We start from the raw sequence: 22,456 nt of genomic DNA, 5'->3' as shown, positions 1-22,456 counted from the left end.
GCCGGGAGCGGGCCGGGAGGCGCGGCGGGCGGAGCGCCGGGAGCCGGGGAGACTGGGAGGGGTACCCGGCGGCTTGGAGCGTGTGAGGGGGAACCTGGAGAGTGTGATGGGGAGTCGGCGGCCGGGAACTGCGGGCTCCTGAGGGGGACCCGGCGGCCGGGAACCGCGAGCGTGTGAGGGGAAAGCGGGGAGTTGTGAGGGGAACCCGGCGGCCGGAATCGAGGAGCGTGTGAGGGGGAACCGGGAGAGTCTGAGGGGACCCGGCGGTGTGTGTGAGGAAACCGAGGGGATGTGAGGGGAACCTGGCGGCCGCAATCGAGGGGGCTCTGAGGGAGACCCGGGGGGATCGTTTGAAGGGGCTCCGGCGACGGGGAACCGGGAGCTTGTGATGGGGAACAGGGAGAGTGTGAAGTACACCGGGCGGCCGGAAACGGGATCTTCTGAGGGTACTCCGGCGGCAGGGAACCGGCAGCGTGTGAGGGGGATCTGGGCCGTGTGAGGAGGACGCGGTGGCCGGGAACCGAGGGCGTGTGAGGGGGATTTGGCGGGGCGGGCGGTGTGAGGGGAACCCAGCGGCCGGAAATCAGAAGCGTCTGAGGGGGAATCGGGGTCGTTTTAGGGGGATCCGGGGGCCGGGAACCGGGAGAGTGTATGGGGGGCCCGGGGACCAGAAACCAGGAACGGGTGAGGGGGAACGGTGGCGTGTGAGGGGAACCCGGGGGTTCGAACCGGGAGCGTGTGAGGGGGACCCGGCGGCTTCCCCGACTCTCGGTGTCACAGCACGGGTTAACCCAGTGAGGCATCTGGTGCCACCTCCCTGCTGCAGCGGGGCCATCCCCGAGCACAGGACACAAGATTGTGTCAGCAGGGTCTGGGATATCCGCAGTGAGGGAGACTCCGCAGCCCGTGTGGACAATCTGTTGCTGGGCACGGCGTTGCTGAGCCGCCTCTCCTGTCTGTGCCCCGTGCAGGCGAGATCCCGGCGCACTTGGGCGGCACCGCGGTGTTCGGGGATAAGGTGGAGGATGAGTGGTTCATTGTGTAGCTGCTGCGGGACATGAGCAGGGAGTTCGCGGGGCTGGCAGCCAGGTAAGGCGGGTGCTGCTGAGCTGCTTTAGTGGGAGGGCTGCCAAGGGGCAGTGCCTGTGCTCTGAAGGTCCTGTCTTAGCATTGCCCATCCTTGGAGGTGTTTCCCCATCCCAGACACGTTGGAAGTGTCCAAGGGCAGGTTGGATGGGGCTTGGAGCAGCCTGGGCTAGTGGAAGGTGTGCCTGGCTGTGGCAAGGGTGTTGGAACCAGGTGTTGATCTTTAAGATCCCTTCTAACCTTAGACTTTCTATGAGTTTATGAATGTTAAAAACCCCAGCAGACATGGATTGAGAAGTGTCCCTGAGGGCAGGGAATGCTCAGGGCTGGAGTGTTGCTGTCTCTCTAAGGACACAGGCTTTGTCTGGTGCAGGTGAAATAATGAGCAGACACCTTCACCTGGATATGGATGGCTGCTAATGGCAGTGGATTAGAATGGAGGTCATTAATTTGGTCATTAGCAAAAAATTGTTCAATTATTTTGCCCCTACTCCAAGATTCTCACAAGGGCTGGAACACAAGACCAAAATGGATTGTAAGTGTGTACCTGGAATGTCAGGCTCATACTTTCCTTTTGTTTGAGGGAACAGACAGAGTGAGGGAGTTGAGAACGTTGCATTCCGGGCTTTTCTTAGGATCAGGAACCAGCAGAGGTCGCCTGTATCACCTGAAATGCTGCTTTTTAATGCCTGTGATGCTCTGAAGCAATTAGGCTATGCTGGTTCTCCTGAAGCACTTCTCCAGTTGAAGAGAAACATGTAACAATTATTGTTGTTAAGGAAACAAGATGTATTTGATGAAACTTGTGCCGGTTCAAATAGGGATTTTCCAGAATATCAAGGATTTTTCCTAATGTATTTAGAATGACAAAAGTTTATATTTGCTTGGGGATTTCAATTTGGAACAAACTTTGTAAGGCCTGAAAAGCAATTTATCAGAAAAATCTTTCTAAGATGTATTTTGAATGCAGTCTCAGGCACTGCCTGTAATATGGGTGCCTCCAAAGCCACTCTGGTGACCTGGAGGGAGTTTGCTGGCTGTCCCCAGCCCAGTCCCGCTGCAGGGAGTGTTTGTTTCTGCTGTGGCTGTTGCAGGTGACTTTCACTCGGTGTTTATATGCATAGCTGGTGCAGCAGCAGTTTGTTCCAGACAGACGCAGTGGATACACCCTGCCCGCCCCAGCTCATCCTCAGTACAGAGCCTGCGAGCTGGGCATGAAGCTGGTAATGATTGCTGGGGCATTTTGGCCTTGGTTCATGCATGCCCAGGGAATGGGTCCTTGTCTGGAGGTTGCCTGCTTGTCCAGAAAAATGTGAGCAAAGTCTGTCACACCTTGAGAACCTCTTGTTGTTGCAGAAATCCCTATTTCTGCTGCTGTGCTCTTCCTGATGTGTGTCACAGCTGATGCCAACCCCATTTTCCCAGTGTAATGATGATTCTGGACATGTCTGAGTGTACCTGCTGGCCTTGGAAATGCCACTGGTGGTTAGTAAGGAGAAGGCAAGTCCCACCATTTCCGTGTGGGAACGGAAACGTGTGGCCGTCCCTCAGTGCAGCTCTTTTAGTGACAGCGGTCTGTGGCCATTCCTGGTGCAGTTCTGTTATCATTTTTTCTTATACCATTCTATTTTATTCCCTTCAGACTTCCTACCCTTTGCCATTCCTCACTTCTTACCCAGCACTGCCCCAATGGTGCCTGGGTGCAGCTCTTTTAGAGAACAGGGCCCGTCCCAACAGGCGGCTGCTGCAGCCAGGGCAGGGGCAGGGCAAGACACATCACAGCGCTGGTGGTGCTTGGAGACTGTTGGCTTTTGCAGTTCAGGGCAGATCAAATGAATCTCAGTTGTCAGAGATTTCCACCACCTGCTACTGCTCCCTTCTTTTCCTGGATTTGACAGCTCTTCCTTTCTTCCTACAGAGCTGGAAAGCAAAATGCCTGCCTGCCCCATGGCCATGCCCACCACCTTGTCCCTCTTTCCCTCCCCTTTACTTGATGCCACTTCCTCCCTGCTCCTCCTCTCTCTGCCAGCTCCAGCAAAGCCATTTCCCCCACTGGCACCAGCTGCTTCCTATCCCTTGCTCCCATTTTGCCCACTCTGAACTCCTGGAGCCGCCTGCCCGCACAGCCGCAGCTGCCGTGGGGCCGGGTAATGGTGCAGGGAATGCTGGCAGGGATTCTTGGGCTGAGCTGGGCCAGGCCAGGTGCCCGGGGCCAGCAAAAGCACTCTGAGCCTCTGCTGCTGCCCCTGGGCAGGCAACAGAACACAGCAGGAAAGGCTCGGAGCTCTAAGGAAAGGCAGCCAGAGATCTCTCACCCATCATGGGCATTGGAAGCCTGGAGTGGGGCCATTAATTTCCATTGAATGTATTATGAAAGAAATCACAACAAGAGAGTGAGTAGGCTGCCAAATCCTAAAAAGTCACCTTCTCCACACTGTTCTCTCCTTCCTGGGCTTCACTTTATCCACAATTCCCTCCCTCTCTCCTCCCCACACAGTGACACAGAGGGATGGGGGTTACAGTCACATCATGTCACTGCATCCCCCTCAGGGAGACAAATCTGTCCTGCTCTGTTGTCATCTTATCACAGGGGTTCCATACTGTTGTCTCCTTATCGCAGATGTTTCACACTTTCTTGGTGTTTTCTCCTGGGTAGCTCCTCAGAGCACTGACTCTTCATTCTTCACAAAGTGGCCAACTGACTAGTTCCCTTCCCAACCTGCCAGCCCACTCTTTCATAGCACTCTTCTTCTCATTGGTTACAGCTGTGGCCTGTTAAAATCAGGCCTATTCCTAATATTTGCTAATTGCCCCATCTGCAACTCCTTAGGGGTAAGATTACTTTCTGGACCATCTTTATTTTCTTATATTCTATCCCCCTACACTGCTCCAGCCTGGGATTCCTCCCATAGGAGGACAGTCAGATCCTTTGTGACAGTGTCCTGGTTCAGGGCAAATTTGAGCTCCTCTAGGAAAGCAGATTCATTTGGCTCCTCCCTGCAACCAATCTGGGAGAAAATACCTCCTTGGAGAAAAGTGGAAAAAAACTATTTATTAAACAATAAAACCCCTTGCTGCTCCAAAAGAGATGACAAACTGAGAAAGTCCTCCTCCAGGTTGCAGTTCAGCTCACTGAGTCTCCCATCAGTCCCTCTGGTGCTGGAAATGTTGTGCCCCAGGCCCAGCCCGGCAGGCCACAGGTGTGAGCTGCTGGTGCTCTTCTGGGTGTTCAGTCCAGAGCAGGTTCAAACAGGTCCGAAAAAAGGGGAAAAGGAAAAAAAACAGAGTCCAGGAAACTTCTTTGCCTCAGCTAGCTCAACTAACTAAAAGCCAAGGAGAGCTCGATCCTGTTGTCTGTCCATCTGCAGACAACACAGTCCAGGAGCAGGAATGTGGAGGAGTGAGAGCAGTGTCTGAAAACAAAATGCGCGCTTCTTTTCTCCCCTCTTCACTCTCTGGAAGACATCTTAAAGAGGCAAAACTTATTATTCAGCATAAACAGAAGAAGACGATTTGGGCTAAAAGCATCATATAGTCAACTTGGACAGACAGACAGACCATTGCCCACAGTCAGGTGCCTGATGCCAATAGTGGGATTCCTCCTCAGCATGTGTCAGCGGTTCTTCCTCCTCTTCCAAAGACAGTTCACAAGTGCCATATTCAGACCAGTTGGTGATGATTTCCAAGAGGCCAGGAAGATTTGGATTTCCCATTGGAGTTTATTGTGTCATGAGGGCAATGCACTCACTGCAGGCAGCGTCGGTGGCAGGATGGATTGCAGAGACTTTTCCTTTGCAGCCCCAGCCCAGCGCTGGCACTGGGGATGAAGAGGCACTGAGGTGACCCTGAGAGGAAGTGCAAGGCACAGGGCGCAGCTGAGGAAGGACAGCGCTGTGCTGGGCTCAGAGGTGAAGCTGGCACTGCCCAGTGTGCAGAAGACACTTTCTGCAGCCCCTGTTAAAGGGAAGCTTGGGCCTTGCTGCAGAGATACGGCCGCTCATTGGAGCAGTTCTCACTCCTCAATCTCTTGTCAGCCAGGTACACGCACTGGGAACTGCCGAGGACAGGAACCCTGCAGGGAGGAGCAGAGGCAGCGCTGGCTGCCAGGGGAAGCCCTTGTGCCCCTGTGCCGCCAGGCCCTGCCCGGCTCCCCGGCACTCACCGGGAGCTGTAGCTGCTGCCGTCCCCCCAGTGCAGGCGCTTGCCCCGTCTGCGCAGCCCAAGCCAGTAACCGAAATTCCCACAGAGGCGGGAGAGCAAATCCTGCCCAGGAGAGAGGAGTGGGAGCTGCCCCGGCCCCTCGGGGGGACACGTGCCCGGGGCTCCCCCCGCACGCCGGGGCTCCTTCCCTGCAAGGCCCCGGCCCAGGGCTGCAGCCCCGGCCCTACGAGCACCGAGCCCGGCCCAGGAGCGCCCCCAGGCTGCCCTCAGCCACCCCACAGCGCCCGCAGCCCCTCACTCACCATGGCCTCCTCATCCTTGGCAATGGCCAGGGAGGCCCCGAGCTCGGAGCACCGTTCCTGACCCTGCTCCCACGTGCTGAAATCCCGTGAGAAGTAGTAGCAGACCCTCTTGTACCCAACCCAGCCATGGGAACAGCCCAGAAGAGACGGCGGAGTCGCAGGTGTGACTGGAAGCTGTGGTGCTGCTGCAGGGGGAAGAGGAGAAGGTCTGAGGATTCCCCTGTGCAGGGAGCAGGGAGCCCGCTCTGCCCCGAGGGGCTGGGCCCAGGCTGCTGCCCCTCCCTTACCTGCCAGCACAGCCAAGGCCGCCCCCAAAGCCAGCACCAGCACCAGGAGCAGCAGAATCAGCACCACCGTGCCCACGGGATGGCACCTGAACCATTCACCTGGAGCAGGAAAGAGCTGCTGGCTGCCAGAAGCAGAGCCGGCCCTGCAATCTGCTCAGCCCATGGCCAGGGAGCAGAGCAGGGAGCCCTGAGCCAGTGTGGCCCTCCCTCAGCTGGCAGCCAGAGAGCCAAGAGCCTGGCCACAGGCAGGGACACAGCTGTGGGGACAGGCAGGGACACAGCTGTGGGCACAGACAGGCACACAGCTGTGGGGACAGGCTGCAGCAGGAGAACTGCACAGCCTTGGGGGCAGCTGGGGCTCTTGCTTCCAGCCACGGATGGGGCCCAGCAGAACACGAGGCCTCTTCCAGACATCGGGAAACAGCCACACACCTGCCAGCCCTGGCCTTGGGAGGGGACACTGTCCCCAGCCTTTAGGCCACAGGGGTGGCCCTGCACTCACCCAGGAATCTTCTGAGGTTCCTTTTGTGTTCATTGTTGGTTGCTGGTGTTCCCTGGGGAGCCAGAGGCCCCCTCACACTCCCATTTTTGGTGCAGAATCCATTCTCCACATCTGCACTCACTGCATGCTCACAAGTGGCATCCTCCTCCTTATGCCAAGAGGCTTCTTGGGCCCTAGGCAAGTGTGGAACCGTGGCTGCTGGTCCCTCCTGGGGATGCTGGGGCCCATTCGCAACTCCACAAATGGAGCAGAATTCACTCTTCAGTGCACAGGCAGCATCTCTCTGCCCAGAACAAACAGCACCTTGCTCTTCACTCATCAGGAGTGCTGCTGGCAGATCCTTTGGGAGCTCGGCCTCGGGAACAGCTTTCCAGCCGCGCTGATGGCACCCTGAAAGGAACACGATGAGAGGTCGCTGCTGGTGCCGGCCGTGCGGGGGTTCAGCAGGGCGGTGGCAGCTGTGGCTGCGCTGTCGGCGCTGCCCAGAGGTGCGGCAGCAGGTGCGGAGACAAGCGCAGCCCCGAGCTGGGGCAGCACCACCGCGGGTCGCAGCTGGGCTGGAGCCGCCTCCGAGCTCCGCCGCCGCCTGGCCGGGCTCCGGGTGCCGCCACCGCTGCTGAAGGAAACGAGCGCTCCGCCCGCCGCCCCTCCCATCCCGGCCAGACTCCGCGGGCACTCGGGCTGGTGCCGCTGTGCGCTCAGACCCCGCGGGCACTCGGGCTGGTGCCGCTTGCGCTCAGACCCCGCGGGCACTCGGGCTGGTGCCGCCTCCGCTCAGACCCCGCGGGCACTCGGGCTGGTGCCGCTCTGCGCTCACACTCCGCGGGCACTCGGGCTGGTGCCGCTGTGCGCTCACACCCCGCGGGCACTCGGGCTGGTGCAAAAGCCTTGCTAAGAAAAAGGGCCCCACTCTGTTGAAGCTGGTCGAGAACTGTAGCCCCTTGGAAGCCCCTTCTGGGGCTCTCAAGAGTGAATTACGGCAGGGATTTTTGGAGTGAGCCTGGCCCGGTGCCGGTACCAGCAATTCCCACGAGTTCCTTGTGCCGGCTTCCCCCATGTCCCCCCCGGCCCTCACCGCGGTCGTCTCCGCGGACCCCCCCACCGCGAGCCCCGAGCTGGGGCAGCACCGACCGCGAGTCCCACCTGGTCTGGAGCCGCCTCCGGGCTCCGCCGCCGCCGCCTCGCCGGGCTCCGGGCGCCGCCACCGCTGCGGAATGAAACGGAGCGCTCCGCCCGCCGCCCCTCCCGTCCCGGCCAGACTCCGCGGGCACTCGGGCTGCTGCCGCTGTGCGCTCACACTCCGCGGGCACTCGGGCTGGTGCCGCTGTGCGCTCACACTCCGCGGGCACTCGGGCTGGTGCCGCTCTGCGCTCACACTCCGCGGGCACTCGGGCTGGTGCCGCTCTGCGCTCACTCCCCGCGGGCACTCGGGCTGGTGCCGCTCTGCGCTCACACTCCGCGGGCACTCGGGCTGCTGCCGCCGCAGCTCGGGGCTCTCGCTGTGGGAGGGTTTTGGCTCCTCAGCGTGCGGCAGCGATGCCGAGCAGTAGGGGAGCAGTGAGCGGGGCGGCAAAGCGAGTAGCACGCCGCAGGGACACCGACGTTCCTGTCTCGAAAAAAGGTGCTAAGAAAAAGGGCCCCACTCTGTTGGAGCTGGGGAAGAAGCGCAGCCCCGGGGAAGCCGCTTCTGGGGCTCTCAACAGTGAATTCTCGCAGGGATTCTTGGGCCGTGCTGGGCCAGGCCAGGTGCCCGGGGCCAGGAAAAGCGCTCGGAGCCTCTGCTCCTGCCCCTGGGCAAGCAACAGAACACAGCAGGAAAGGCTCGGGGCTCTCAAGAAAGGCAGCCAGAGATCTCTCACCCGTTTAAGTGTAACAAGCCTGGAATGGGGACATTAATTTTACTTGAATTTATTATCAAATAAATTGGAGGAAGGGAATGAGAAGTACACCAAATCCTAAAACTGCACCTTCTCCCTGTTAAGAATATGAAGCTTGACTAGGCCAATATTAAAGCAGCAATCAATTTATTATTTAATATGGTGAAGTATGAGCAATACAGCGCCGGGTACAGTGGGGGAAGTTTTCCCTCCAACTGCACAGCGATAATTGATGGTTACAGGTATTTATAGGGGTACTCATCAGCTTTTTCAGCAGTTTCTATTTCCAATTTTTTTACTCATCAGCAATTTTTATTCCAAATTATTACATCACGATTCTATACGTTATTGTGATCTTAGTTTCTGACGGTCTAGTTTCCGAAAAAAGAAAGACGAATCCCATCTGGTGGGGTCCAGCTCCCCAGATGTGTGTCCACCTTTTAATTGCAGAGACTCTAAATCTCATAACAGTGATGTCCAGCTTCCCTTTGGTCGAAACCATAAACCCTTGAGGTGATGTTAATCTTTCTTTCTCAAGCTGTTTTTCTCTGCTTCAATAAGGCATGAGATAAGCATATTTCCTTTATATATATTCCAAAGCTACAGTTTCAAGGATACAAGTAATATTCTAAAATTATACTTCAGAAGGTTATTATTGCAGAGCTTTTTATGGATTAAATGCAAGCAAAAGGGAACATCCTTAACACCTTAATTCCAATGCTCCTAAATCAACTCGGGTTAATTGCAAACAAAAGATAGGTTCAAAGGCCTTTTTCCATGCTTTATTCTCCTCAGTTATTATTAGAATTCACAACTATCCCATTGTCGGTGTCCACACATTTCGCATTCGCAAGTACACACTTTGCCTGTTTGTACCTGACACAAAACACAGCTTTGCATCTCACACCCCTGATCCAGGACGGGCCCACTGGGTCTGGGGGGATTTGTGGGGATTTTGCGAGGGTTTTGGGGATTTCGGGGTGACTTTTTTGGGCTTCTGGGGGATTTTATTGTCAGTTTCGAAGGAATTATTGGAGGTTTTGGGATGCAGTTACTGGGCGAGAATTACGTGATTTTTGGACTTTTGTATTTTGGAGGATTTTATTGGGGTTGTGAGGGGTTTCTTGAGAAAGGATTTATTGAAATTATTTGGAGTATTTTTTAATTTTGGTGAGTTCCACTGGGATTTTCAGAGATTCTCTGGGGTTTTTGAGGGTTTTCTTGTAATTATTGGGGATTTTGTGGGATTTTCATGGAATTTTGGGGGGCTTTTGGGGCATTCCTTTGGTGTGGGGAAGAGCTGAGAGGCACCAAAATCTCCTTAAAACCCCCAAAAGTCCAAATGAAACCCACTAAATCCCAATTAAATCTCTCAGAATCCCATTAGAACACCCTAGAATCCCAATAAAAGCCCACAAAATCCTTTGAAATCCCAAAAATCCTGATTAAACTCCTCAAATCCCCCAAAAATGTCCCCAAAACCATAAAAAGTCCCGCAAAATCTCCTCCAAGATCCAAAGAAATCCTGGCAATACCCAAAAAACCCCACAAAACCCCTCAAATCCCACCAAAAATCCCAAAAAACCCCAAAACCCCAATGAACCCCACTAAATGGCTCCACAATGCCAATAAAATACCCCAAAATCTGGTAAAAATCACAATAAACCCCCCAGAATCATTGAGAATCCCAAAAAATCCCAACAAAATCTCAGTAAAACCCCCAAAATTCAAAAACAGCCACAAAAAATTCAATAAACCCCCAAACACCCCCAGAAAAACTCCCCCTTAAAATGCCAATAAAATCTCCCAAAATTCAAACCCCCCAAAATCCACAAAACCTGCCACTCCCAGTCACTCCCAGTATGATTCCAGTCGCTCTCAATGAGATCCCAGTGTAACTCAGTATGGACTCAGCTGCTCTCACTGTGATCCCAGTTGCTCCCAGCATAATTCCAGATGTTCCCAGTTCCTCCCATTATGATCCCAGTTGCTCCAAGAATAGTCCCAGTCCCTCCCAGCAGGGTCCCAGTCGTGCCCAGTTGCCTCCAGGGTAGATTCAGTTTCCCCCAGCATCGTCCCAGTTGCTCCCAGCGTGATCCCAGCTGTTCCCAGTGTGGTTCCAGTCCCCCCAGTATGGTTCCAGTCCCCCCAGTATGGTTAGAGACACTCCCAGTAGGTTTTAGATACCTCACAATGATCCCAGTCTTTCCCAGTTACTCCCAGTTTCCTCTAGCACAATCATAGTTTCCATCTGTTGCTCAAAGGGTGGCCCCAGTTGCTCCCAGTATGATCCCTGTTGTCCCAATTGTAGTCTCAGTCCTCTCAGCATGGTTCCAGAACCTTCCAGCCGATCCCAGTTGCTCCCAGTGTGTCACATTTTCCTCCCAACATGGGCCCAGTAGCTCCCAGCAAGCCCCAGTCAGGTTCCATTCACTCCCAGTGTAATCCCAGTATGATCCCAGTCACTTGCAGTCTAATCTCAGTTGCTCCCAGTCACTCCCAGTCTGATGCCAGTGCCCCCAGTGTGATCCCAGTTGCTCCGAGCATGGGCCCAGCTGTTCCCAGTGTGCTTCCATCACTCCCATGTGGTTACTGACACTCCCAGTATGGTCCCAGTTGAACCCAGTTGTCCCTGCTCTAGTCCCAGTTACTCCCCAGATGATCCCAGTCCCTCCCAGCATGGTCCCAGTTGTTGTTATTATATTTCTAGAGTCCCAGCTCCCAGGCTGCCACAGCTCTCGGCTGTCCTATCTTCTATTGCTGTTGTGATATTTCTAGAGTCCCATACCTTCAGGGTGGTCTTCTCACACACAGCTCTTCACAGCAGTGTTGCTCCTGCTTCTTGGTCAGGGCTCCTCCAAGACTCTCCCTGCACAGCCAACCCACTCCCTTTTATCCCAGTTATCTTCATCAGCCACAGCAGCCACCCAATTAAGGACATCACAGCTGCAGCCCATTTACAATTAGGATCGGGGCACGGCCACTTATACAATACATATATTTTACTAGGACTCCTACTATACTCACTCACTCCCAGTTGCCCCCAGTGTGGGCCCTGTTCTCCCCAGCATGGTCCCTCTTCTTCCCAGTGTGGTTCCAGTCCCCCCAGGATGGTGACAGACACTCCCAGTATATCCCAGTTGCCCCCAGCATGTCTGTAGTCATTTCCAGGCACTGCCAGTGGTCCCAGTAAGGTGTCAGTTCTCCCAGTATGATCCCCCAGTCATGCCCAGAATATCCCAGTTGCCTCCAGCATGCATCCAGTCCTTCCCAGTTCCTCCAGTTTACTTGCAGCATCATCCCAGTTTCCCTCAGTTGCTCCCAGTAGCCCAAAGTGTGATCCCAGTTGCTCCCTTTCAACCCCTGTATCATCCCAGTAAGCTCCAGTTTGATCCCATTCACATGCCCGCTCTCCCAGTGTGGTCCCAGTATAATCCCAGTTGCTTCCAGTCTCTCCCAGTATGGTCCCAGCTGCATCCAGCATGGTTCCAGTTGCTTCCTAGATCACCCCAGTCAGTCCCAGTATGATGCCATTTGCTCCATGCATGCTCCCAGTTGCTCCCAGTCAGGTCCAGTATGGGGGATGATGTGCAGGGTGTGTTCCCAGTCATTCTCAGACACTCCCAGTATTAGTCCAGTCCCTGCCAGTATGATCCAAAGATGAGCCCAGTGTGCTCCCAGTCCCTGCCAGTATGAACCAGTTGTGCTCCACATGGTTCCAGTTGCTCTCTTTCACCCTCACTTTCCTTCCCGTCACTCCCAGTATCTCCCAGTGTACCCCAGTTCCCTCCAGCATCTTTCCACTTCCTTCCAGTATGATCCCATTTGTTTACAAGCACTCCCAGTCAGCCTCAGTGTAGTGGCACTCACTGCCAGTATGATCCCAGTCACCTCCAGCATGATCCCAGTTGAAGTTCAGCAGTTTCCAATCACCCCCAGCATGCAGCCAGTCACTCCCAGTTCCTCCCAGTTGCTCCTATCATGTCCCCACTTGCTCACAGCTACTCCCAGTCATCCTCAGTATAATCCCAGTCACTCCAAGTGTATCCCATTTGCCGCTAACATGGTTTCAGTTGCTCCCCGCAGGCTCCTGCTCACTCCCAGTATGATCCCAGTATGATCCCAGTGTCCATCAGTGCGATCACATGCTGGCCTGGCATGGCAGTATGATCCAAGTACGATGTCAGTACCAACACAGTACAATCCCAGCCACTCCCAGTATGTTCCCAGTATAATATCAACACAAACCCAGTACAATCCCAGTACGATCCTAGTAGGATGTCAGTACAAACTCAGTACAGCCCAAGTCACTCCCAGTAGGATCCCAGTCCAGCCCCGTCCCTGGCAGTGCTGCCTCTGCTTGGATCCCCCAGCCCTGTGTGCGTTCCCCCCCGGCAGATGTGCCGAGAGGAGCCCCAAGGGCTGGCAGTGGCCAGGCAGGGTCCCCAGCAAGGCCCAGTTTGGATGTGCAGCCCCCAGTTTGCCCAGTTTGCCTCTCCTTTGGCCCGGGCCGGGCACCCCCCACCCGCAGCGGCTGGGAGCAGCCGAGAGCCCCGCGCTGCCCATCCCGACCTGTCCCGGCTCCATCCCCGCTCCTGCCGCGGGCTGCGAGGGCTGCGGGAATGGGCACCGAGGGTGTGGCTGCTGCTGGGGGAGGAGGAGGAGGGAGGGAAGGGCAGGGATGGAGGGGGAGAAGGAGGCGGGGTTAGGGGGGAGGAGGGATGGAAGAGGAGAGGGAGGAAGAGGAGGGACGTAGGAGCATCAAGGAAAGAAGAAAACCACGTGGTCATTCCTTCCCTGAATTCGCAGCCCCCACCTGTGGGATCATCGCCCCCCCCTCACCATCGCGGAAGTGAGTGGGGGGGGGGAGCTCAGCCCAGATATCCCGGGGGGTCCCTGGGTTGGGTTTTTTTGGGGGGATGTTTAGAGAATGACGCAGTCCAAGGCTGAGCGGAAAAGGCCCCTTGGGGGGACATCGGGGGGTGCCGGTGGCGGCTGCCGGCAGAGGCAGCCTGGAGGAGCAGAGCCCTGTGTGCCTCAGGAGCCCAAAGGGGGGAGCCCAGAGAGGGGGGAGCGCCGCCATTGGCGGGAGCCTCAAGAGCCTGGAGAGGGGCAGGGGGGACTCCTTGGAGCCGCTGCAGCCCAGAGCAGAGAATGAGGGGAGAAGGGAGCCCGGGAGCCCAAACAACCCCGGCATCCCGAAATGGGGAGAGCCAAGAGGGGGGAGCTTTTGGGATCGCTGGGTCTCCCAGGAGCCTGGGCAGGGCGGGGACCAAGGAGAAGGGGGACCCCCAATCCAAGCGTGGCCAAGCAGCTGGGACAGGGGGAATCCCCAAACACCAGAGAGTAGGGACCAGGGACGGGGAACTCCTGGGAGGCTTTTCCAGGGCTGAATCTTGGTGTTTGGGAGGTTTTTATATAGCCCAGATGGCCAGTGACTCCTAGACATGGACTTGGGCAGAGGGAACTTCAAACTCAATGTGCTCATCCCTTGTTTTCCCCAAACCAGGATTTCCCATTCCCGACCCCTGGGATGCTGTGAGGAAGAGGAAGATGCCCCAGGACACTAAGACAGGTGAGGAGGAAGTCAGTGCCCCTTTCCCCTCTGTGCTGCTCCATCTCCAGCCCAGCACGGCCCCGGCTGCAGCTCAGCCCTGGGGGAATCTCCTTGCCCTTGCCTGTGGCATGGAGGCAAATCCCATCCTGTCCTTGTCCTTCCTCCCCCAGAGCAGGAGCTGAGCATGGAGAGCAGGGAGGACAAATGCCCGCGGCAGAACCTGGTGGAAGAGGCTGTTTTGAGCGGCTCCACGTCACAGGAAGCCAACAAGGAGGAAAAGCCCTGGAGATGCCGCACGAGGAGGGGCTGCAAACGCAGCTGGCGAGGATCTGAGGGGGAAAGAGCCAGCCTGGGCCGGGAAGGCGGCCGGAGATGGAGCCAGAGCTCGGAGCTGGTGCTCCATGAGCAGCTCCATGATGGGGAGAAGCCCCAGAAACGTGTGGAGTGTGGGAAGAGGTCCTGGAGGAGCTCCGACCTAAAGAAGCACCAGAGGACCCACACTGTGGAGAGGCCCTACAAGTGTGATCAATGCAGGAAAAGATTTAAGACCAGCTCCCATCTCCTCCAGCACCAGCGCACGCACACAGAGGAGACGCCCTTCCGCTGCCCTGACTGTGGGAAGGGATTCAGGCACAAGTCCCATCTTGTCATGCACCAACAAATCCATACTGGGGAGAGGCCCCATAAGTGTGAGGAATGTGGGAAGAGCTTCAGCCGGAGCTCCAGCGTGATCCGGCACCAGGTAATCCACACCGGGGAGAGGCCCTATGAGTGTGGGCAATGTGTGAAGCGCTTCAGCTTGAGATCCCAGCTGATGAGGCACCAGGTGGTCCACACTGGGGAGAGGCCCTACGAGTGTGAGGAATGTGGGAAGAGCTTCAGTCGGAGCTCAACCCTGATCAGGCACCAGAGGACCCACACTGGGGAACGGCCCTATGAGTGTGAGGAGTGTGGGAAGAGCTTCAGTCAGAGCTCCACCCTGATCAGGCACCAGAGGACCCACACTGGGGAAAGGCCCTACGAGTGTGAGGAGTGTGAGAAGAGCTTTAGCTTGAGATCCGAGCTGATCCGGCATCAGAGGACCCACACTGGGGAACGGCCCTATGAGTGTGATCAGTGCAGGAAGAGATTTAAGTCCAGCTCTGATCTCCTCCAGTACCAGCGCATGCACACAGAGGAGAGGCCCTTCCGCTGCCCCGACTGCGGGCAGGGCTTCAGGCACAACTCCCATCTTGTCATGCACCGACAAATCCATAGTGGGGAGAGGCCCCACGAGTGTGAGGAATGTGGGAAGAGCTTCAGTCGGAGCTCAACCCTGATCAGGCACCAGAGGACCCACACTGGGGAACGGCCCTATGAGTGTGGGGAGTGTGGGAAGAGGTTCAGACAGAGCTCCAACCTGATTCAGCACCGGAACATCCACACTGGAAAACGGTCGCACAGGTGTGGGAAATGTGGGAAGGGCTTCAGGCAGCATTCCTACTTGATCCGCCACCAAAAGATCCACACTGGGGAGAGGCCCTACAAGTGTGATAAATGCAGGAAGAGGTTTAAGACCAGCTCCTGTCTCCTCCAGCACTATCGCATTCACAGAGAGGAGAGGCCCTTCCAATGCCCCGACTGCGGGAAGGGATGCAAGCACAACTCCACCCTCGTCACCCACAGGCGCATTCACACTGGGGAGAGGCCCTACGAGTGTGAGGAGTGTGGGAAGAGCTTCTCACAGCGCTCTCACTTGAACAAGCACCAGCGGAGCCACCAGTAAGAGAAGCCCTGCGAGTGCCCCGAGTGCGGGAAGAGCTTCGTGTGCTGCTCCAGCTCCATCCCCCACTGGAGGAGGCACTTAGGGCACAGCCCTGGTCACTCACATTCCCTGTGATCCATGGTGGGAACACACCTGGCTGCTTCTCCTTTCCGTTTGGCCTGAATTTTCTTCTACTTCATCTTCATCTCTTAAAAGCAGCCAAACAGTGTTAAATGAATGAAATTGACCAAAGATGTCCAAAGTCCCTCCATTAATCAGGAGCTTGAGGGGTAATTTAGGACTTGGGGACACATTCTGTGTGGAGTGGTTCTGTGTCTAAGAGGCAGGAATTTGATTTCACCCTTCTTGTGTTGCTAAGAACTCCTCCCTTGACCCAAACCCCAACTCCAGCCCTGGGATACCCTATAAAAACCCCATGGCTCTGCCTTTGCCCTGTCTGTTGGGGGTCAGAAATGGATTCTGAAGCTTTCTCAAACCAAGACCCAACTTGTTTGTTCCCGACATCAGCAGCTGCAGCCTCCCTGGATACCATGAACTCTGGAGAATGGGGGCAGCCAGTGAGGACAGGTCCTGGATTGCAAGATAAGTGTGTGTTCTGTTTGCCATCTGTCAGAGGTGGGGCAGTTATCTTCTGTTCATTGGGCAGTTTATCTCTTCCACAACCAATCCTCCCTCCAGGAGATATCTTCTGATAATGGACTGGCCATTAATTATTAATTATCTGCTGTTAATGGGCCATTGAGTGTCTCTGCATGGCTGATAAAATGACATCCTGCCATTAGGTGATGCTCCGCCCAGGAGGAGGAGCCAAGCATTCCTACCTGGATAGAATCTGAGATTTGGAACACCACAGCAGCCTTTTCCCACTGGATTCCGAGAGGATCAGCCTTTTCCCACTGCATTCCCAGAGGAGCAGCTGTCTTCTCCACTGGATTCCCAGAGGACGGAAGATTCCCCGGCCCATCTGCAGCAGCCCGGACCTTCAGAGGAAAACTCCACCCTTCTCCAGGATCCCTGCCCCAACAGAACCACACCTGGCACTGCAGGAGGGCTGCAGCCACCATTCACTGGGACTGCTGCCAACAGCCTGACCCACAGGGTGTCAGGTAGTGTTCTGACTCTGTCAGTGGTTTTGTTTGTTTGTACTACAGCATTTGTATTTTTAATTTTTCCTTATAAAACCTGTTATTCCTATTCCCATATCTTTGCTTGAGAGCCCCTTAATTTCAAAATTACAACAATTCAGAGGGAGGGAGTTTACATTTTCCATTCCAGGGGAGGAACCTGCCTTCCTTAGCTGACACCTGTCTTTTCAAACCAAGACAATAACAGTTACTTTAACACATAGATATAAAATACATTTTAATATCTTTGAAAAGCCAATATTATAATATATGTGTATAACGATAGTGACCTTTAAAACATGGGGGTAGAAAGCTTACGAGGAGGGGAATTTCCAGTAAGGGAAGCAAAATTCCCAGTACTGGGACTGGGCCATGGGACCGACATCTACCATCATTCAGCGAGAGGTTTATTTTTATGGATACGTATTATAATATTGGCTTTTCACAGATATTAAAATAGATTTTATATGTGTGATGTAAAGTAACTGTGTTGTAAAGATATAGTTTTGTTTTCTGTCGTTAATTAAGCTTAGTGAAATAGCTGCTTGTGTTAAACTGCCTGCTTGGATGGGATAACATCCAATGCACACAGGATGAGGACACCTGTATAGATCTGCCAACTCTCAGCACTCCCCGTCTGAAGGCAGAATGGACCAAGGCCCAAAAACTGGAGGTGATAAGAATGCACTAAAACCACAGCCAAGGAATCTGCATGCCCTAAAAAGGTAGATCCAAGGAAGAGCTGTGCTAAACCCGTTCTTGAAGCATGTAAACTAGTTTGGGGGTAAAGTTTGCTGTGCATGAGGGTCTATGAATATGCAACAGGCTGATGTAAGGGGAAAGGTATTTCAGGGGGATCCCCGGTGCCAAGATGCACCCGGCCGTGATAACCTTTGCTCCATGGTCCTGGTCTCCCATTGTCCTTTGTTAAACTTTTTACATTTTCACAGGAGAGTGAACGTGTTTTTCACATTTAGGAATGGTTTAAGTTTTTTTGTTTTTCATGGGAGGGAGTTTTGAAGAGCTACAAGCGGCTAATCTGCCTGCAACAAGGACCATTCCACGGGCTCTTGTCACCTTTCCTGACACGTCTGCTGCAGCTCATGGAGGGTAAAGCCCTGGAGGCTCCTTAGGGGCGGTTATGGATGATTGCAGGCAGCGCCTCGATGCCCTGGATCAGCGGTGCCCCCTCCTGGGAACCCCCACATTTTGGGGGAGAATTTGGAGGGTTTTGAGGAGATTTGAGGGAGATTTTGTCTGGGTTTGAATCCTACGCCAAATTTGGTGTCCGGGAGGTACCAAAACCACCCAAAACTCACCCAGAATTGACCCAAAATTACCAAAAATTAACCCAAAATTTCCTCCAAATCCATCCTCTGGGGGTTTGGGGGAGATTTGGAGGGATTTTAGGGGAATTTTAGGGGAGAATTTTTAGTGGTTTTGGATCCTATGCCCATTTCGGCATGCATGAGGTACCCAACCCCCCCCCAAAATCCACCCAAAATTTTTCCTGAGGTGGTTGGGAGGAAGTTTGAGGGGGTTTGAGTGAATTTGGGGGTTCCGGGGGAGATTTTATGGGGGTTTTTGGCAGTCATCATCATCCAAAACATAACACCCCATGCCAAAGCCTAGACCAAACCCTAAGGACTGTGCCCCCCATGGAGAGGAGGTCAAAGAACTGCACCCCTTCTGGGGAGGAGATCAAAAGCCAGAGGAGACTGAGCTATTAACTCATTAAGTAAAAACGTATTCATTTAATCAAGTATCATCATTTCTGTTACTTTATCCTTTGTGATTAAGTCTCGAATGCTTTTCTATTCCTTGTTAATTTAGCTGAATAATATTCATTTTGGTTTTGTAAACTATTAAGTCATATTCCTGATCTTATATATGTGGTCCCATATGTCTAATAAACCACCACAAACTTACAGTTTAGCAGCAGTTTTAATTGAGATAAAATAATACGATCAAATAGCATCCAGTAGTTACAAAAAGAAATTTGGCAGTGGTTTGGATAAAGTATAAGCAAAACCGATCGATCGGTGTTTGGGGAGGGCTTCCCACCCTGCCTCACGTGCAAAAGGCAAAAGGATCCCAACACAACTTATATACTGTGTGCTAATACATATTCATCAATATTCTCCTGTAAATCTCCTCCTATTTCCGATTCTTGAAATCTACATCACCACAGCACACACAGCGCATGCTTCCGCTGTGGCTAAGGGGGCTTATGGCTCTTTGGTGCTCTTCTTGGAGGAAGGCCAGCAGTCTTCCTCGCTGTCCTCTGAATAACCTGGCAGGTTGTGCACGTGCCCCAAGTCCTGTGTTATGTAAGTAAGCACTGTGTTCCAAGTAAGCCTTATTATTTTATAGATAAGAGCACTATTTTAGACTCCCTGTCTGGAATTGTCCCAACTTTAGTCATGTCACGGCCGATCCTGTCCTGGGAGTTGTCTTAACTTTGTCTTGATGCCAATTCTGACTTGGGAGTCTTCCTAACTTTTGTTCATCAAGGCCAATTCCAATCTCCTGTATACTTTTTCCCACATGTATCATCTACAAAGAAACCCATTTGCTTCATAATATTAATCACATTTACATTTCCAATTATTTTCCAAAAATATTGATATAATTACAATTTTCTTAGCATGAACCACATTCACTTATCACAGAAGGCCAAAAGCTTGGAAAAGGATGAAAGAAATGCTCCAATGATGACAATGACAAAACAACCCAATTTATTTTTGACAGCAAATGAACGCCAGCCGCCCTCCAGCCCTCCCAGCCTGGCAGGCCGAGCGGGGCCATTCCCATGGCATGAGGCGCTAGCAGCCTGCGGAGAGAAATCAGAGACCCACGGTCAGTCGCAGCAGGCTCCTGTCCCCCTGTCCCGCAATGGCTGTGCCCAGGCCAGGCTGCTGGCTGTGCTCAGAGCCCAAACATCCTGAACCATTCTCTGTTTTTAGAGAAGGGCAGCGTGGCAGGCCACGTTCCACCTCCTCTGCTTAATCACGGCACAGCAACCTCCTCAGCAGCTGCAGGAGCGGCGTGCCTGCATGCCCGCTGCCACCTGCCCAGAGCCCTTCTGCCAGCCGAGCTGTGGAGCTGGATGCCCACCTCTGGAGAGCTGCTGCCAGGAGAGGAGCTGATCATGCACCAGGTCCTCGTCCTTCTGGAAGGGGCTGTCCCTGCAGACCGTGGCCCCTGGGGTAGCACTGGCACTGGACGTGCTCCACGGATGCTGCAGGCGCTTCCCTGTCCGGTCCGGGCACCAGGTGTAATCGTCCTGGGAAAAACAAAGAACAATTGCATGAATGCCAATTCAAAACAAGACCTGGAAAAAAGAAAAAGCACAAAGCCTGTCACTGTTTCATGTGGAGAGTCTGACCACTCCATGGGAGAATTAAACCTGTCCACGGGTGGGGAAAATCCTCACCTTTCCTGCCCATAAACGCAGCCCTTCCTCAAGGGCCTGCAGAGCAGGCCAGCTGGGGCACAGCTTTGGAACCCGTCCCCCTCTGCCATCCCTCCATCCACATGGATGGATGCTTTTGTCAGGCTGGCTGCCCCCGCCTCAGCCCTTGCCAGGCTGGCTGGCAGAAGCTGTCAGCAAGGCCAGGAGCCGGCTCCCCTTCCACAACACCTGTCCCCTGTCCCACCAAAAAGCAGCTCGGCGGCCGGCGGAACAATTAATATTCCCCAGCGCTGCCGAGTGGAGAACCTCCAGCGCGTGGCCAGGCCGAGCCCTGCCGTGCCTGGAAGCACCAGCATCCCCCCACCCCTGCGCCGGCTGGGGACTCATCTTGATTCCATCGGGGCGCAGAGCGTGTCCTCCAGGTAGGGGCCACAGCCAAAGCCAATCAGCCCTGCCCTGCCAGCGGCCAGCTCCAGGATGGTGTTCCCAGCTCCAGGTCGTGCTCCAGAAGAACACGCCAGCTGTGTCTCGGCTTGTGGGGACATCATGATGCCATTGAGCTGCAGGGGGATGTTTCCCCTGTTCCAGTCCGTGGCACCTTCATCGCACTGCCACCATTTCTCCAATGGGACGGGCAGCATGGAGCCGCTCCCTCCACAGCTCATGGGGACCAGTGGAAGCATCTCCTCAGCTGCGCTCTCTCCTCAGCGCCGTGGCCGCAGGGAAACACTCTGGGGTTTTCTTCCAGCGCCACGAGACGCGTGCCGCTGCTACTTGCTGGCTCCTGGATCCTACTGTGCACAGAGATGCATCTCTGCTGTCTCCTGGGCCAGGCAGGGCTCCTGCAGCCAAGAATGCTCAGAAAGGTCCTCCAGTGATGGCCTGTCTGTGGGGTCCATGCATAAACATCACATGATGAGGTGCTGGCACTCTGCGGAGAGAAACCAGAAACCGCCGTTCAGCGGGACAAGGCTCCTGTCCATGCTCTCCCACATTCCACAATGCCCAGGCCACCAGGAGTGCTCAGAGCTACAGCCAAAAGCTTCCTATTGATCCTCTCTTGCAGAGGACACCAGCACAGAGGCACAGGTGCCACCTCCTCCAGCTGAGCCCAGGAGATCCACCTCCTCACCAGCTGCAAGAGTAGGATGCTTATGTGCCAGCTGCCTCTCACAATCCCGTTCTTCCCCTCATGCCTTGAAGGCGCATCCCCACCTTGAGACACCCATGGTGGGAAGAAGAGCTGGCCCCGGACGATGTCCTTGTTGGTGTGGAAAGGAAGGTGCCCGCAGACCAGCTCACAGAGCAGGATGCCCAGGGACCAGATGGTGGCTGGCTGGCCATGGTAGCAGCCGAAGAGGATCCACTCTGGTGGGCTGTACTCTGATGTTCCTGTGGGACACGGGCGCAGCTCATCAGGCACATGCTGCTCCCTCCCTCCCAGCCAGCTCCCGTTCCACAACAGCCAGCCCCTGGCCTGCCAAAAAGCATCTTGGCTGCAGCTGGCTGAAGAAGGATTCCCCCTCCTTCCCTCCCTCCTTCCTTCCCTCCGTCTTCCCCCTCTGCCAGCCAAGGGGGGAACTTTGCTGCCCTGCTGGACCCCGGCTTTGGGCTCACCTGACATCTGGGTGTAGAACGTGTCCTGGAGGATCGTGCTGCAGCCAAAGTCGAGGAGTTTCACCTCGCCCGTGGCCAGGTCGACGAGGGCATTCTCAGCCTTGATGTGGTGGAGCAGGACACCGCGGCTGCTGCGGCACCGCACGGCCTCCAGCACCTGGCGGAGCAGCCCCTGCACCACGGGCTCCGTCAGGAACCGCCACTTGTGCAGGAAGTGCCAGAGGTGCTGACAGCGCTGTGGATGCTCCATGAGCAACGTGAAGCTCTCGGGCACCTCAAACCAGTCCAGGAGCCGCACGATGCCGTGGAAGCCAGGCCGCAACACCTTCCACAGCAGCGCCGGCTCCAGGGGCACAAGGGCGCCCTTGCGCTGCGGGGGGACCGCAATGCTGTCAGTGGGGCCAATGCTGCGCCGCGCCTCGGGCAGCCCCTGCCCAGCCCCACCGCGGCTCGCCATGGCCCGGCCTGGGGCGCTGCGCGGCGTCCACTCACTCCACACTTGCGCTTCCTGCCCTCGCTGCCGCCCTGCCGGGCCTCGCCCAGCACGCCCTGCCAACTCCTCCTGCTGGCCCCACTCACTCACCAGCCGTGCCCACTCCGAGATGCGCTCCTAGGACACTCACTTGATGGCCACCTGCAAGCCAAGGCCAGCGGCAGACTTAAGATCACACTTGGTTAAGAGTGTATAAGCCGGAGAACACGCAAAATAAAAAAAACTTTTTTCTTCTCATACCCTGATCACGTGTGTATTTCACATCCGACC

The 22,456-nt window shown here is 55.0% G+C and overlaps 1 protein-coding gene across 1 annotated transcript; it reads right to left on the bottom strand.

The window, feature by feature from the left end:
* Positions 1 to 19,486: 19,486 nt before the first annotated feature.
* Positions 19,487 to 22,150, bottom strand: LOC128943447 (serine/threonine-protein kinase pim-3-like). Its single transcript, XM_054286389.1, has 4 exons — positions 21,694 to 22,150; positions 21,251 to 21,468; positions 19,779 to 19,947; positions 19,487 to 19,494 (listed from the first exon to the last, which is right to left on the bottom strand). Exons 1-4 carry the CDS (start codon positions 22,148 to 22,150, stop codon positions 19,487 to 19,489), a joined length of 852 nt encoding a protein of 283 aa, XP_054142364.1.
* Positions 22,151 to 22,456: the final 306 nt, after the last annotated feature.

This window comes from Melozone crissalis, unplaced genomic scaffold, assembly GCF_028551555.1.
Source record: "Melozone crissalis strain CALT ecotype California unplaced genomic scaffold, PUWL_Pcris_2 ptg000046l_1, whole genome shotgun sequence".
Lineage (NCBI taxonomy): Eukaryota > Metazoa > Chordata > Aves > Passeriformes > Passerellidae > Melozone > Melozone crissalis.
Note: the sequence above shows the minus strand (reverse complement) of the source record. Positions and strands in the feature narration are given on the sequence as shown.